At 41.9% G+C, this 16,936-nt stretch overlaps 1 protein-coding gene across 6 annotated transcripts in view; it reads left to right on the forward strand.

Moving 5' to 3' along the window:
- The window catches only part of chd9 (chromodomain helicase DNA binding protein 9), a 78,799-nt gene extending 66,856 nt beyond the window's left edge, over positions 1–11,943 (forward strand). For 5 of the 6 annotated variants that reach the window (XM_053617337.1, XM_053617340.1, XM_053617338.1 and 2 more), the window contains 18 exons: positions 84–283; positions 367–526; positions 1,823–1,912; positions 2,555–2,658; positions 4,323–4,440; positions 4,571–4,628; positions 4,713–4,761; positions 5,181–5,427; positions 5,556–5,761; positions 6,528–7,394; positions 7,617–7,780; positions 7,894–8,127; positions 8,467–8,644; positions 8,739–8,878; positions 9,093–9,308; positions 9,719–9,856; positions 9,961–10,065; positions 10,327–11,943. In XM_053617337.1, the coding sequence (XP_053473312.1) occupies positions 84–283; positions 367–526; positions 1,823–1,912; positions 2,555–2,658; positions 4,323–4,440; positions 4,571–4,628; positions 4,713–4,761; positions 5,181–5,427; positions 5,556–5,761; positions 6,528–7,394; positions 7,617–7,780; positions 7,894–8,127; positions 8,467–8,644; positions 8,739–8,878; positions 9,093–9,308; positions 9,719–9,856; positions 9,961–10,065; positions 10,327–11,127 (4,075 nt within the window). In that variant the 3' untranslated portion in view covers positions 11,128–11,943. The remainder of the gene's footprint in view (positions 1–83; positions 284–366; positions 527–1,822; positions 1,913–2,554; positions 2,659–4,322; positions 4,441–4,570; positions 4,629–4,712; positions 4,762–5,180; positions 5,428–5,555; positions 5,762–6,527; positions 7,395–7,616; positions 7,781–7,893; positions 8,128–8,466; positions 8,645–8,738; positions 8,879–9,092; positions 9,309–9,718; positions 9,857–9,960; positions 10,066–10,326) is intronic. The other variant, XM_053617339.1, reaches the window with a different exon arrangement.
- Positions 11,944–16,936: the final 4,993 nt, after the last annotated feature.

Below are 16,936 nucleotides of genomic sequence, written 5' to 3' on the forward strand. Positions count from 1 at the left end.
ATGAATCGCAGTGAATGTCTATTAGGTAGTAAGGTTGAGCGTGAAACTTTCCTAAAGCGGTAACGGCGTCGCTACATGTTCAGGTGGGGCCGCTGGAGAGACATCCTGCAGCACGGCCGCTTTAAGAAGCAGCTGAGCGAGAGAGACGTGGAGTGGATCTGCAGAGCACTGCTCGCTTACTGCCTAGTGCACTACAGAGGAGACGACAAGATCAAGAGCTTCATGTGGGACCTGATCGCTCCGACCGAGGACGGCAGGACCAAAGAACTCCAGAACCACTTGGGTACCGAAGCTCTTCACACGCTGGAATCTCAGCACCGCTGCTGGACCGGGCGGTCAAGTAACCATTGTTATTTTCCGCTTCAGGACTCTCCACGCCGGTTCCTCGGGGCAGGAAAGGGAAGAAGATGAAGACTCAGTCCAGCGGGTTTGACATTCAGAAAGCTGAGTGGATCAGGAAGCACAACCCGGAGCACATGCTGTCTGATGACGGATACAAGAAGCATCTAAAGCATCACTGTAACAAGTATGTGTGTTTTGTTTTTTTAGTTTTAACAACCTTGTATAATTACTACCGGGTTAGACGGTCCGATTGGTTCCACGGTATTTTATTTAACATAAAAAGCATGCACTTTCACGTATGTGCCAGAACATTGCGCTGTAACACGCGAGTGTGGAAATATCTGATTATTACAGACCTGTTCAGCAGTTTTTGTTTTTTTTGTTTGTGAGAGTTGAAATGTGTTCTGGTTGCACTGCCGCCTAGTGGCTGAAGCATCTATAGCATCACTCTCTATATCGCTGTAATATGGAAGTCCTGAAAGGCTGCTGTTGGACTGAATGATCTAAACATGGCGGGCATCGTGATGGCAAGACCGGCGCTATGTATAATAAACTGATTCAGACAGGTCCTGTTAAGAAACTTTCCATATCATGAGCATGTTTGTAAAAAAAAAACAAAAAACAAACATTGTTTGCAAACATCACTGAGTGTGCCTTACACCCCAGCCTCTTAAATTCATTTTATTTCACGCAAGTACCTTTTTAAATCTAGTTTTCCAAACATGTCCGCTTAAATGATCTTGGTATCTCGCTCTTTAATAGCTCCATTTAACACAATAGTAATTAAAAATACTTTTGATTTCGTTTCTGAAGCCGTCTGGCTTTGAGTGCGTCAGGGAGACGGACGTATTTATTTATTTATTTTCCCATTGGCTGTGGCGCATAAATTGCTAGAAAGTTCTCTATTGTTCGTTTCCGATACACGCACATTAGCTTTGCTTACGTCTGTGTTTTCCCTCAGGGCTGGAATGCCACTAATGTCAAACTCTGCTGTTTTGTGTGTGTGTGTGTGTGTGCATGCTTGTCAGTGCTTGTGTATAGGTGTTTGTTTGAAATGGCTGATATTCAGGCGGGTCTAGGCTTCATAGTCATTACACTAAAATGCTGATTCTGATTGGTCAGACAGTGTTGATTAATTTTCTAAACCAGCAGCTCTGAAAGTAGTTTTAGTAAATTAGAGGTTTACATTAACATATTAACGTGTTTATAACGTGCACGACGTACACAGGGACTTGTACGGTGTTTGCTTGACTGTAAGGAGACGTCTGTTTGGTATTTTTGGAAGGAGACTCCAGTGTCAGCGCTTTTTACACCATGTATAAAACATTCAATGTAAACAAAATGTAAGTAAAAACAAATAAAGGGCAAGACATTGTTCTCATTTTTACCCCTGTCTCTCGCACTCTCTCTCTCTCTCTCTTCATATCTCGTTGTTTCTCATTGTGTGTGTGTGTGTGTGTGTGTGTGTGTGTGTGTGTAGGGTATTGTTGAGGGTGAGAATGCTGTATTACCTGAAACAGGAGCTCATTGGTTCTCAGTGTCAGAAAGTGCTGGATGGAGTTGAAGCAAGGTGAGTCTTGACCTTTCACCTCATCTAATGCTAAACACACATACTTTCTGTTGCTCTGTTGTTGTTTGTCACATAAGCTGTAAGCTTTTTTATTTACCTCACAGTCTGTTGCGATTTGATGATGAATGCACGTTTACTTATTACACTAATGATTGATTTGGTTTGTTTTAAATGTGTGGATTTATTCAGTTTATTCTGCTGGTGGTGTTGGGTATTAAGAGGTCAGAGTTTACGCCATCTGCTGCTCGTAAACAAAACTACAGCTCATAAACCTCAGTACCACGCATGGATTCGTTTTGGCCAGTGAACGAGAATAATGTAGACCAAAATGATGTTCTAACCTGCTTCTCTTACATTTAATTGTCTGTATGTGTAGGAAAAACTACAGTGAGTAAAAAGTTGTGTAGTCCAGTTGTGGACTGAAAAAACGTCCATGTCTTTGTATTGTATTATTTACAATGGCTTAGAAAGTTTGTATGCTGTAGTTAGCCCACTCCATTCTGCAGCAGGGTTTTATAACGCAGCTGTAACAACATCCAACGTGTCTGAGCTACTATCGAATGTCAGATTAGCTTAAGCCTCTTCTCGAATAATAACGTGTTAAGTTTAGCTCCTAACCATCTGTTCGCTTTGCTCTTTTAGTGAGATCGAGATCTGGGTTCCTGAGCCGGATCATTCGGAGCTGCCTGTTATGTGGTGGGACATGCTGGCAGACAAGTGTCTGCTGTTAGGAGTCTACAAGCATGGTGAGGGTGTACACACACATACACACCCTTAAAGTTGCAGACGCACAGGTTTTTTGCCATGATAATTATTATTGTTTTGTTATTACTGTGTGTATAAATAAATAAATAAATAAATATATATATATATATATATATATATATATATATATATATATATATATATATATATATATATATATATATATAAATAAAACAGTGCCCTCCATTAATATTTGCACCCTTGGTAAATATGAGCAAAGAAGGCTGTGAACACTTGCAAACACAACACAGGTTTATCAAAAAAAACAACCACATATAGGTGTGCAACAATTATTGGCACCTTTTTAGTCAATATTTTGTGCTACCTCCCTTTGCGAAGATAACAGCTCGGAGTCTTCTCCTATAATGCATGATGAGGTTGGCGAATACATGGCAAGGGATCTGAGACCATTGATCCATACAGAATCTCTCCAGATCCTTCAAATTTCGAGGTCCACGCTGGTGGACTCTCCTCTTCAGTTCACCCCACAGGTTTTCTATGGGTTTCGAGTCAGGGGACTGGGATGGCCATGGCAGGATCTTGAATTTGTGGTCAGTAAACCGTTTTTGTGTTGATTTTGATGTATGTTTTGGATCATTGTCCTGCTGGAAGATCCAACCACAGCCCATTTGAAGCTTTCTGGCAGAGGCAGTCCATGATGCCATGTATCCTAACAGAATGTCCAGGTCCTCTGGCAGAAAAACAGCCCCAAAACATTAATGAGCCACCACCATATTTAACCGTGGCCATGAGGTACTTTTCCATATGGCTACCTCTCTGTGTGCCAAAACCACCTCTGGTGTTTGCCAAAAAGCTCTATTTTGGTTTCATCTGACCATAGAACCTGATCCCATTTGAAGTTCCAGTAGTGTCTGGCAAACTGAAGACGCTTGAGTTTGTTTTTGGATGAGAGTAGAAGCTTTTCTCTTCAAACCCTTAGAAACAATTTGTGATGATGTAGGTGACTTCGGATTGTAGTTTTGGAGACTTTCTGACCCCAACTAACTTCTGCGATTCTCCACGTGTGATCCTTGGAGACTTTTTGGCCACTCGAACCGTCCTCCTCACAGTGCGTTGAGACGATATAGACACACGTCCAATTCCAGGCCGATTCATAACATTTCCAGTTGACTGGAACTTTCTTAATTATTACCCTGATGGTGGAAATGGGCATTTTTAATGCTTGTGTTATTTTCTTTATAGCCACTTCTCATATTGTGAAGCTCAACAACCTTTTGCCGCACATCACAGCTATATTCCTTGGTCTTACCCATTGTTATGAATGACTATGGGAATTTGGCCTATGTGTTACCTCATATTTATACCCCTGTGAAACAGGAAGTCGTGGTCAAGCAATTTCCTGTTCCTGGTCACCCTAGTGTACTAAAACATTTTTAAACATCAATTGGCATATACTTCAAATATATTTTTCTCATGTGAATTCATAGGGATGTCAATAATTGTTGCACATCTCTATTTAACAATTGGCTTTTTATATATATATATACACACACACACCTGTTTTGTTTGCAATTGTTTGAAATCCATGAGAGCAGAGTGTTTTAGTGATTTTCAGAATGTTCCTGATTAGTTAGAGGAGCGGTTAAACCTGATTAATTGACATGTGCATGTGTGTGTTTTGCAGGTTATGAGAAGTACAACACTATTCGTGCAGATCCTGCTCTGTGCTTCCTAGAGCGGGTCGGCCGGCCGGACGACAAGGCCATCGCTGCTGAACAGAGAGCAAATGACTTTATGGATGGGTAAGACACACACACCCACACATTTAATATATAGATGCACACACACACAATACCAGACCATTCAGGTCGTAATAAATGAAAAGGCTCTTTTTGTTACTGTTTAAGTATCTGACTTTATGTGACCCTGCAGGGATGGTGACGATCCGGAATACAAGCCTGCACCCACTTTGCTTAAAGATGATATGGAGGTAAGGCAGTTGCAGAAAACACGCACATCTAGTAATCCAAAGATCTGAAGATCTGATCATATTAAAAATGCATATCTCCTGTAGGATGATGCGTCCTCTCCTGGTGATCTGGTCATAACGGATACAGGAGGAGGTATGTGAAAGTTTGTGCTATGGTGGAGGGGGGGGGGGGCCTTCACTTGTACCTGTTTCTGGTCTCCCGGATGTCCCAAAACACCTGAACCAGTGGCTCTCTGGGAGTCTTGGGATTTGGACTCACAACTTCTGAGTCACTAGTGCAGAAATGCCTTTTAACACACCGCCAGGGTTTCCGTGTATCCTGGAAAACTTTGTAGAAAGTTCTAGAACAGTTTTGAATGAGCAGTGGAAGTCTAACGCTGGTCAGATTTTCCTATCGTTTTATTTTTGGAGACTAATAATTGTAGTTAGGAATATACACATGACTCCAAAACCACCAGAATTAAAGGGGGCTTGCTGCTTTGTGCATTGAAAACACTATCACAAGAGTTTTTTCGCAGTTCATGACTTTTAATTTTGTGTGTGTGTGCGTAGAAGGCATGCTGGACGTGGGAGGCAGTTCTCTGGGAGTCGTCACGGAAGCATACTGGCCGTCTTCATCCGCCTTAACGGCTCGGCTGAGGCGCCTGATCACCGCATCCCAGCGCTTCACCAAGAGCAGGCAGATCCTGCAGATCCACCAGACACAGCAGACTTCTACCCCTGACCTTTGCCCTCTGCCTCCCATGCTTACGGATGCGATCAACCCCAAAATGGCTGCCAAGATCGAACGGCAACAAAGGTGAGATGCCACGTCCTTCCAAACACAAGTTTAAAAACTTATTTGAAAAGGTTAATTGTTTGATGAGTGTATAGTAGCTTGATGTACTCAAATTCTGCCGATGCACCTTGTTTCTTTCTTCTGCACAGGTGGACCCGGAGAGAGGAGGCAGATTTCTACCGCGTGGTGTCTACGTTCGGCGTGGTGTTTGATCCGGAACTGGGCCGCTTCGACTGGACCAAATTCAGAGCCATGGCTCGGCTGCACAAGAAGACCGACGAGAGTCTCCACAAATACCTCTGTGCTTTCACTGCCATGTGCAGGCGGGTCTGCCGCCTACCACCGAGGGAGGGAGGTGAGTCTGACACGCACACTCTCACACACGCGCACACACACTCACACGTGTCTGATCTACATGCATACACACAGTTTCCAATTTATCAGGTACATGTACCCATGTGTATGCAATTATCTCCAGACAGAACTGGATGTGATGTGATCGAGGGTTGAGACTGGGCTTCACTGCGTTCAGTCATTCATCTTCAAAACTGTTTTATCCTGGTTATGGTCAGGGTGATTTGTTTGTAATTTAAGAAAATAGAATCAACAAAAATCATTAGAAAATATAATATACATCTCCATCCCCTGGAGTGGGTGGGATTGGTCAAGAGTGTCTGTGGGAGTGGGCGGGATTGGTCAAGAGCGTCTGAGAGTGGGCGGGATTGGTTGAGAGTCACACACTACAAAGAGCCGTTGTTTTTCTAGACGTTTACGGGTTAAAGAACATCACTACAAGAATCGTTGCCAGTCACGCTTTTATTTCATGTTACAGGGCCGTGTTATGATAAACCAACTGGAAAGTATTTGGGTGGCATTGTTCAAGATTGGTCTGAATTCCTTTGGGGAGCAGGACGGAGTGGGATCTCGCATACTCATCTAGTAGAGGAGGACTAAGAAATTGTGTATTGCTACAGTTGTTAATAGTACCCTTTGAAAGTGCACATGTATTCCTAATAAACTGGCCAGTGAATAACTAAAGTAGGAATACATCATAAAGAGGAACCGACTGCAAAATATTTATAATAAGCTATATAATCCATGTACCTTTTCTGTCCTTTTAGACGTCGTGGATCCGTCTCTGTCCATCCAGCCGATCACAGAAGAGCGTGCCTCACGTACGCTGTACCGAGTGGAGCTGCTCCGGCAGATTCGGGAACAGGTTCTGCGCCACCCTCAGCTCTTTGAGCGCTTGGCGCTATGCCAACCTGGCTCAGATCTGCCCGTGTGGTGGGAGCCGGGCGCTCATGACCGCGACTTGCTAATCGGTGCGGCTAAGCACGGAGTGAGCCGGACAGACTACCACATCCTCCGAGACCCTGAGCTGAGTTTCATGACAGCCCAGAGGAACTACAGCCAAAACAAGGGCGCACCGGCACAAAGCCAAGCCCAAAATCAGTCACTGCTGCTTGGACAGACACGCACCCCGACCCCTTTAGCACAGAGCCAGAATCCTGGAGCTCCGCCTTCACCACTAACTAACTCCATCCCTAGGGAGGTTACACCCAAGGAGGAGCTGCTTTTAGTGGGAGAGGAGGAGGTGGGGACACAGACCTGGCCTTCCCTCAGGCCTCCCACGCCTACAGGAGTGGGGTTGAAAGAAGAGAAAGAAGGAGAAAATGAGAGACGGATGGAGGCCGCACGAACCAAGCCGCTCGCGCCCAACCCCGAGAGCCGAAAGCAGAAAAAACTGAGCAAGAGAAGTCGCAAGGAGGCCAGGAGGAGGTCCGGGTCCGACACGGATTCAGATGCATCTTCCTCGAGCTCCTCGTCCAGCTCTTCATCGAGATCCTCGTCTTCGTCGTCGTCTTCTTCGCGGTCAGGGTCCAGTTCCTCGTCCTCGTCGTCTTCCTGCTCTTCCGGCTCGTCGTCTTCGTCGTCATCGTCCTCGTCTTCTGAAGAGAGCGATGGCGAAGAGGTTCCAAAGAACAGTGAGTGGCTCACACCATGTGCGGTTGTAGCGATTTCATCCAATAACTGATGAATGAATGAGTCGAGTTTCTTGAACATATCCAGATGTTTTGCTAGGACGTCAGGTGTTATTTTATGGAATACAAGTCGCACCGAGACCAATTTGTTACTGCTTTTAACATCTTATTTTGTTATATTCTTTCATCACTTTATAGCATATTTATAATATGGTGTGTGTGTAGCTGCAGTGGTGCCTGGCGTTAAAGGCTTTGACGAGGACAGCATAGCATCTCATAGCACTACTCACGACGACACGCAGGACAGTCACGTGACCAACGGCACCACTAACCTCTCCCACCCCTTCCACGGCGGAGGCTACATGCTCGCTGCTTCTTATTGGCCGAAGGTAAACACATGCCGCAAAGAGCCGTCTTTCTAGACGTTTACAGGCTAAAGTACAGCGCTATAAGGATTATCTTCAGTCGCGTCAGTCACGCTTTTATTTCATGTGTCGTACAGGACCGTGTTATGATAAACCGACTGGACAGTATTTGTCAGGCGGTGTTGAAGGGTAAGTGGCCCGTGTCTCGGCGAGCGTACGAGGGAAGTGCTACGGTGTCCTCGTTTTACACCACTAAGCTCATGGACAACGCCGCCAGCTTGGCAGACGACCCCGCAGCCTCTCCTCAGGGTTCAAAGGTGAAGAAGCATGATGCAGACAGAGAAAAGGAGTTCTCAGTCAAAATAAATGACGTATGTTCTTTTAAGTTCTCCCATCCCCCGCAAAAATAATCATTTAAATGCCAAGCCGCAGTGGCTGTTGCAGCTCTAGGCATGCTTCTACTTTTGTTTTTGTTTATTTAAACTGCTTTATTTTACCCCCTTTTTGCTCCTATTGCAAAATGGGTTTAACCTGCACCGTCTGATTTCACCCTGTACCTGATTTTCAGAATAACAATTATTTTTTATTTTTTTTCTCCAAATTTTCCAATTGCAGTTTGAGCTTGGCCTGCTGCTAATGAAAAAGAACATGATTATTTATAGTTTTTTTCATACGTTCAAACTGACCTCTTGACACCTCTTGACCTTTAGCAGGAAGGCAGTCTGAAACTGACCTTCCAGAAGCAGGGTTTGCCGTTAAAGCGCCCTCTAGACGGCGAGGAGGGACCTCTGGCCCAGCAGCAGTACCTGGCTAGACTACAGGAACTGCAGAGTGCCTCTGATAGCAGCCTGACTGACTATACCAAAACACAGAACAGCTATCCACCCGGTAACCCAGCTCTACAACACATACACACACACACACACACACTCTCTTATTATTATGACGGTCCACAATTCATTAAATCGTGCTTACTGTGCAGGCCTGAGTGGACAGATGCGACTGAACGGACTGGTCGATGGTCAGCCGGTGATAAAGAAGAGGAGAGGAAGAAGGAAGAATGTAGAAGGGATGGATCATCTCTTTCTGAACAAGAACAGACCTACTGCGTTGCCTGATCAGGTATGAGGACCAGCAGTATTACAACACAGCACAGCGTGTGCAGGAGGTGGATACGATACGATAATTGTACCTCTGATTGTATTACATGATCATTTAATTAACAATAATTGTATCTCTGGGATCACGTCAAATCATTTTTACCTTCTAAAAAGCGATCGGTCGAGATAATTGGGTCCAGATGTGGATGCTCATATATGCGTCTTCCATTTTACAGGTTCCTCCAGGTTGGAGCGGGGTCACGACCCCAGCCTCGACCCCTGGCGCCTCACAGGTCGTTGCCGGGCCCGTGGACACCGAGAGCAGAGTCCCCGTGATAAACCTCAAAGACGGGACACGGCTCGCCGGGGATGACGCCCCTAGACGGAAGGATCTAGATCAGTGGCTGAAGGAGCACCCGGGCTTCGTAGCAGACGTCGGAGCCTTCATCCCGGTAAAGAACAGAATGCGCTTACTTGGATATATCCATCGACAAAACTGTCATTTTCATGGTGGTTCAAATGAGAAGATTTCAGCTACAGAGATTAATAGTATAAGGTTTTCAAAATCGTTTGGTTTGTGTAGTGGTCTGTCAGGAGAAATGCGAAGTTTCTGCTAGCTGCTTGATACTTTATGTAGCGAACTGACCTTTATTATTAGCGATTGCGTTAACGTTAGCTATATCGCGTAATTAGCATGCTGCTTTACTCGAAAAACAGCAGCAGTCCCTGTTTGTCTTGTTGTTGTTTTAAAAGTTCTCAGGTCATGCAAAAAAAAAAAAAAGCGGTGGGATATAATTATGGATAATAATGGATTGAGGAAGAACATTAAAGTATAAACGAAATGGCTGTTTTGCGTGTGCAGGGGGTGAATAAGATACAGTTTCAGGACGGACGGCCGAAGCAGAAGAGACATCGCTGTAGAAATCCCAACAAGATTGACGTCAACAGCCTGACGGGAGAGGAACGAGTCCAAATCATCAACAGGAGAAACGCTCGCAAGGTCAGACGCGGTGTTTCTGTAACTCTTTCGGCTGTACGGTCGTGTGAGTTCCTCTGTCCTCTCGCCCGTGTCTGTTTATGCATACGTGTTCTCTTTGTGTACAGATCGGCGGTGCGTTTGCTCCTCCTCTGAAGGATTTGTGCCGGTTCCTCCAAGAGAATCCAGAGTATGGAATTCCTCCAGAGTGGGCAGACGTCGTCAAACAGTCGGTGAGAGCGTTAGAACTTAATAGAACACCCCCACCTCCCTTTATCCTTGACTTGATTTGTCTTTATAGTCTGCCTAATTCCTCTAGTGATGGTGATAAATTAGTTAGCTTTGAACGTTAAATCAACATAAGCTGGGTCACCTTGACTTATATTTTGGGGTTGTTGTTTTTTGTTAGCTCTTTTTTTTTTTTTTTTTTTTTTAAAGCAAATTCCCTTTTCTGAATTTTTATAGAAAAATCTGTACGTGTTCTTTATTCCCAGGGCTATCTCCCGGAGAGCATGTTTGACCGCATCCTCACAGGTCCTATCGTACCGGAGGAGGTGAGCAGACGAGGGCGTCGGCCCAAAAATGCTCTGGCCAAAGCGGCTAATATGGCTAACGCTAACGCCAGCGCGGCTCTGGGTGTCAACCCTCTCCTGAGCAATGGGCTGGTCTCCGGTCTGGACCTGAACAGCCTGCAGGCCCTGCAGAGCCTTCAGAACTTCCAGCTCACCGCAGGACTCATGGGCCTCCAGACTGACCCTGCCAACATGGCCGCCATGCTTCCCATGATGCTCTCCGGCATGGCCGGCCTGCCCAACCTACTCGGAATGAGCGGCCTGCTGGGAAAACAGGAAGCCGCCTCTGTCGAGGATTCAGGGAAGAAAAGCGGCGGGGAAACGACGGCACAGACGTCAGAGATCCAGTCGGAGAGGACAGAAAGTCCAAGCTCAACAAGTGCTTCAGCCTCAGGCCAAGCGTTAGCCCTCAACCCCTTACTGCTCTCCAGCATGCTTTACCCAGGGATGCTTCTCAACCCAGGCCTTAATTTACCTGTGGCCAATCAGCCACAAGCTACCAGTCCTCAGCTCGCCCCTCCAGCTCAGCCCGCCCCCTCTGACGCCGCACAGAAAAGCTCAGGCCAATCCGAGAAGGACGCGGAGGACGACGGCGAGGAGCCTGACGAACAGAAGGACATCAGTGGTCCCGAGGGCTCGGGGAAGGCGGAGTCATCTTCCTCAGACGCAGACAGCTCCTCATCATCTTCGTCAGATGACTCTGATTCCAGCGACGAAGACTGAGCCTTTATATATATTATATAAATAAATATAAATACATATATATTTATATTACATCTCTTAGAAATGTACACATGCAAACACGTATATAAGAGCACTTACATAATGATTTAAGGTTGTTTTTTTTTTTGTTTTTTTTCCCGTGTAAATATGAGAACGAAAGTGTTGTGTAATAAAGATCGGGGGGACAAAATGAGGAAGAAAAGAAAAAAAAAAAAACGACGAGACTCCACGGATGCTGAAATGAGATTTCAGTGTTTGTTTAGGTACAGCGTTGTTTTTGGAAAAAAAAAAAAAAAAAAAACATTTTGCATGTCCAGGAACTTTAGTACATTTTTTTTTTTTTTTTTTTGTGAACTTTTCTTGTGTATTGCACAGTGATGTACAATTGCAGAAGACAAGAAATCAACAAGAAAATAATTGGCATTACTGTATTAATTATATTGGGATTTAATTTTATTAAAAAGAAAAGAAAACGAGGACGTTATTGCTCATGCCGAGCTGTATAATTAATATATTTTGTGTGGAAGAAACAGAACTTGACTATTTTGGTTTTCTTTGGTAAATAATTTTGCAGGATCATACGACATCTGAATTTCAGACAGTCTAGTACTTATAACTTCAGCAATAACACAGGCAGCTAACGAATGTCACTGAAGCTGTAGATACCGCCGTCACCGTGCTTCACTCTCCATTCTTCCTCCATTCTTCCTGCTGCTTTCTACATTCTTCTTTTTCTTTTTTTTTTTTTTTTAACGTTTCAACCTTTCACCAGTAGATTTTCTGTCTTGTAACATATTATAAATATTCTTTATTGTTCTCTATGTATCCCAGTACTTACTGCAAATCCTTTCTTTTTTTTTTTTCTTCTTGGTAACTCAACATGCTTTCCATAAAATACATCCAGATACATTTTTAATTTTTATTTAATTTTATTTTTTTGCAAGTTGAGTATGAAATGGACCACGTGATATTATCAGTATAGGTGTAATGCTAATGACATGACCGGTGTAGATGCCGTGTCAGGGATTGTCTGAGGCTGCGTTCCTGAGGAAAATGAAGTCTAGCCATGTGTGTGTTCTCATACCAAATGTCATTCCGTAATAAACTGGAATAACGCTGGTGAAATCAAGTGTTTCTGGATAGGGGATGGGGAAAATGGAAAAACAAACATACGAGTATGGGCTGTCTCATGTAGTGCTACTGGGCTCGTACCTACAATGCCTCGAGTGTGTGTGTTGGAGCAACAAATAGGCCCTGTCTTTCGCCTTCAAATCTGCTGGCTTCCTCTTTGTGTGGTGTGTGTGTGTGTGTGTGTGTCCATTAATCCTCTTGGTAATTGTGGCATGTTCTGCTTGTATGTTGTTGTCATTCATAACAGCAAAGCTCCATTATTGTCCTTCAGTCCTAATTTCCAGAGCTGTTCAAGTGTTGGTATATTGTCTGTAGGTATAAAAAAAAAATTAAAAAAAAAAAAAGCAGCAAGTTAAGGTATTTAAAGCAGTCTTTTAAAGCTAATAATCCCGTTGTTGGTGTGTATAAACATCTCGTTGTCAGTGCATGGAACGTTTTCACGGAAAACTCTTCGTCTAGAGTTGCGTTCTTTTGAGAAATTTAATAAAAGGTGGTGTTAATATGCTGAAGCGCAGTTCCTCGTGTCCTGAGGTTGAGAATCAGGGCAGAAATGTGTGGCATTTGGTTGTTGTTGTTGTGTGTGTGTGTGTGTGTATAAAAGGATCATCCGAGACACGATTTACATTCGTGAATGTTGGATTTGTCTCATTAATTAACAACTCGTGCGCTGTTTAAAACGAAGTAACCCCAGGACCGAGTGAGGAAACTGCTTCAGGTCGTCACATAAAGTCCGTAGCATCAAACTCCAGGAAGGAGTCGCCAGTGCCAGTTTTATTCATTGCTAATAATGACGCGTACGATGAGATATATATATATATATATATATATATATATATATATATATATATATATATATATATATATATATGAATGAGCAAGCAGTATGGTAAACTCGAGGGTTGTACATTTTCACTCGACTCCTGAAGAAACCTCAGCTTTTAAGCTACGACGTTTGGACTGAACGGTTTAATAATAAACCCAAGGCATCACTGTTTGTTTTTTAATTCTTTTATTATTCAGTCTCATCAGTGTATCCGCAAGTGCTGACTGACTTTTTAACTGCCCTTTTTTAGAAGTGCTCTTACACCGTACCTCTGAATCTGCCCCTCAGACACGAGGGCAGAAAAGCATTCGCGTTACCATACTACTACTACTACTTAAAATAGCAATTTCAGGTTTTTTTTGTTTGTTTGTTTTGTTTTTAAAAAAAAATAAAAAATTCTTGACATCCTGAATTTTTTTTTTTTTTCATTTTAGCTGTATCGAATCTTTAAATTATTTGTTCTTGAGCACATCTTGTGTATCACAACTTTTACATATTCATCCATCTCTGGTCATGTCAAGTAATAATAATAATATTAATATTAATAATAATAATGATGATTTCAATGCTTTCCTTTATTTCTCCTCTGTGCTGAGCTGTGTCCAACATCGTCCTATTTAAAAAAATAATAATAATAAATCCCACTTTTAAAAAAAAAAAATTAAAGTTGTGAATATAATCCAACCAAGAGCTGGACAAAATTTATTTTTGTGTTTTTAAAGTTTATTTGAATTTTATTTTTTTCTTCACAACTCTTGTCGAACCATCAGATATTACAGTTTAATGTGTATGGTGTTGATTTACATATCCAATCCTGCACCACTGACCCTCACTGGATCACTTCCTTCCTTCCTTCATTCGCAACATGCAAGCAGAATAAAAAGCATATACACTACTGTAAAGCCGTTTTATTTTTATTATTACTTTTTTTTCAACAATGAGAAATAGATGTTGCTATGACGAATAGAAAATGGCCTTTCTGTGTTTTTATTTGGTAGTTGTTTGATGCTCTTGATACGCGATATTACAGATCATTCTTGTTTTGTTGGATTTTTTTTTTTTTTTGGTTCTTTGGACGGTTGCAATATTTGCAAAAGTTGTGCTCTCGTGTTAGACGCAAAAACACTTCATGTAGTGGAGATTACATGTCTTAAGAAGTGATTTCTAATTTATTGAATTACTTTCTATGAAGTCTCTATAGAGAAAAAATTGAGGTTTAATTATTTTTATTAAACGTATTCTAACTATCCATGATGTCTGTCGCTTACTCTGTCTTTTATTCTCCTCTATGATCATGGGTGGATTTGCTTTTTTTTTTTTTCTGTTCTGTTTTTTTTTTTTTTTTCTTTCTCCCTCACCTCCAGTTTCATGCTGAAAGATAAAATCGAATTAAAATGTTGAACTTGGGTTGTAGCTGATGATGATTTTTAACTGCATTATTTCACTATTAACAGGTTGAGAAATGGCTCTTCAAGTTTGTCCTAGGTTTCTACAGGCAGGGTTGCCAGATCTGCAGTTTGTTCTAAGAAATTGAACTTCTTTTGACTTGTTTGTGTTTATTAGTTAGTTCAGGTTGGGGGTTAAACCTATTATTATTATTATTATTATTATTATTATTACATGAAAGTACAATTATTGGTTTGTTCTTTGGAAACTTTTTTCATAAATTGTTGAAGTCATAATTTTATAGTTTAATGCAGGGTGTCGGATTTTTGTTAATGTGTTTATTTTGCCGGGTGTGAGTTAGATGAATTATTACATAATTAATTATGTAAAATTATTTATGTAGAAGTTACGATATTGCAGGACGGGGATTAGAAAGAAATATAATACTACAAAATGTCATAATGTTAAGAGTTTAATACAAGGGGTGTGTGTGTGTGTGTGTGTGTGTGTGTGTGTGTTAGATATTTGGCAGGGGGTTACACCATTTGACTTAGATTATTATATAAATGATTTCCAAGCAAAAATGTTGAATTTGCAAGTATTACAATATTTGAGTGTATTGAGGTGTTTTTTTGTTGTTGTTATTGTTTTTTTTTTGTTGTTTTTTTTGGCAGGTTGGGAATTAGAAAAAAAAAGTTTTACTATTAAATGTACACATGTTTTGCACACAGGTTTGGTAATGGCAGACATCATTTTTGAATGTAATATAAGGTTAAAAAAAAAAATCCCCTATTTGGGTATTTTTATTTATTTATTTTTATGTTGGCTGTTAGACAATTTATTAGTTCACTTGTATAACTGCTTTACATGAAAAACTTGCAAATACTGGGTGCGTCTCAACCAGCTCCCCAGTTCAGTAGATAAGCTGGACATTTTAAGGGCTGTCTCGGTCGCAAGTTTGAATTATAAGCTGTAAGCGAGCTTCCGATCCTGCTCAAAGTACCATGACAAACGTGTGATTAAGCCAACACATCATTATGACATAACGTCAGAAAGATATCGTTCCTGCCAGGTGACAAATGCTGACGTTTTACGACGCGTGTACGTAGTCATGTCGCCGGAAAATCAAAGTCATCCGTCTCCCAATGTGTAGTGTACCAGGGTCTTTACCAGCACCCCGGCTCCTGTACACCATATACTGATCCATGATTTAGGGAGTGGATTGAGACGCACCCTTGCAGTAACTCCATTCAACCACATGGGGGCTCGGTGGTCAAGTCAGTTTAACTGTCCCAGCGTTGTGCCTTGGAGCAACAACATACAACACGAGAGCGTACACAACACAATATATGAGGTGTAACTAGTTTGACAAGTGTAATATAAAACCTGTGTGTGTGTGTGTGTACACACTCTAATAAGAGCTCGGTACTACAAAGACCCGAAACAGTACACACAATTACACAGTAACACACTGTGACTAATAATTACATTAATTACGTGGTGTAAATGTGCAGAGATGAGCAGACTGGCTGTACTGAGATGTGATCATGAGTAGATGCAGATGGAGAGTGTAGATTAGAAATGTCTCGTGGTGTCTGATTTTAGTGTTAAAATAAACTTCATAATCACACCGCGCGCACACACTGATCTTCAGGTCAGGTAACACACCCTAATATACAAGTTTGGTTTGTCTCTTGTTTTTTTTTCTGTTGTTGTTGTTTTTTTTTTTTTTACTCATAGCAGAATGAAACTTTACACTGAAGTATACATCATTTTTATTTTACAGTTTTATGAGTTATTTCTTTATTTATATTTTTCACAACGGTCTTACACTTTTTAATTGATAGACAGGTTAATTAGACAGGTTGTCAGAATTGAGTATTGATTATGAGTAGGCTATTAAAAAGCTAATCATGTGTGTATTTTGTATTTATAGTTTTATATGTATGTGTGTGAGAGATTTGTGTGCGTGTGTGTGTGTATATATATATATATATATATATATATGAGAGAGAGAGAGAGAAGTTTTTTTAAATAGATAAAGGTTTTTGGTCTGTTGGTGGAAACTAACTCTTGCTTTGCATGCGTTCTGCTTCGTTCATAAGCTGCTTTGAAAAAAATAAATAAATGTGAAGTTATTATAAACCCTGTACTTACCTCTGGAGCTCAAACATCCAAAACAGCAAGTTTAGCAAACGTAGCTAATCTGGTTGTGCTAAAGTTTAAAAAAGTTTCAGAAAGTTATTTTTTCGTGTCAGCTCTACCGTTCAGCCACGTACAGTCCAGTGTCTTCAACATACAAATTCGTGCATAAGTTTCCTCTGGCTACTCTGGTTTCCTCCCCCAGTCCGAGACATGCGTCGTAGGCCGATTGGCATCTCTAAATTGTCTGTTGTGTGTGTGATTGTGCCCTGGGATAGGCTCCAGGCTTCCTACGACCCTGTGTAGGATAAGCGGTACAGAGGATGG

The sequence above is a fragment of the Ictalurus furcatus genome, chromosome 27 (genome assembly GCF_023375685.1).
Source record: "Ictalurus furcatus strain D&B chromosome 27, Billie_1.0, whole genome shotgun sequence".
In the NCBI taxonomy this organism is placed as follows: domain Eukaryota; kingdom Metazoa; phylum Chordata; class Actinopteri; order Siluriformes; family Ictaluridae; genus Ictalurus; species Ictalurus furcatus.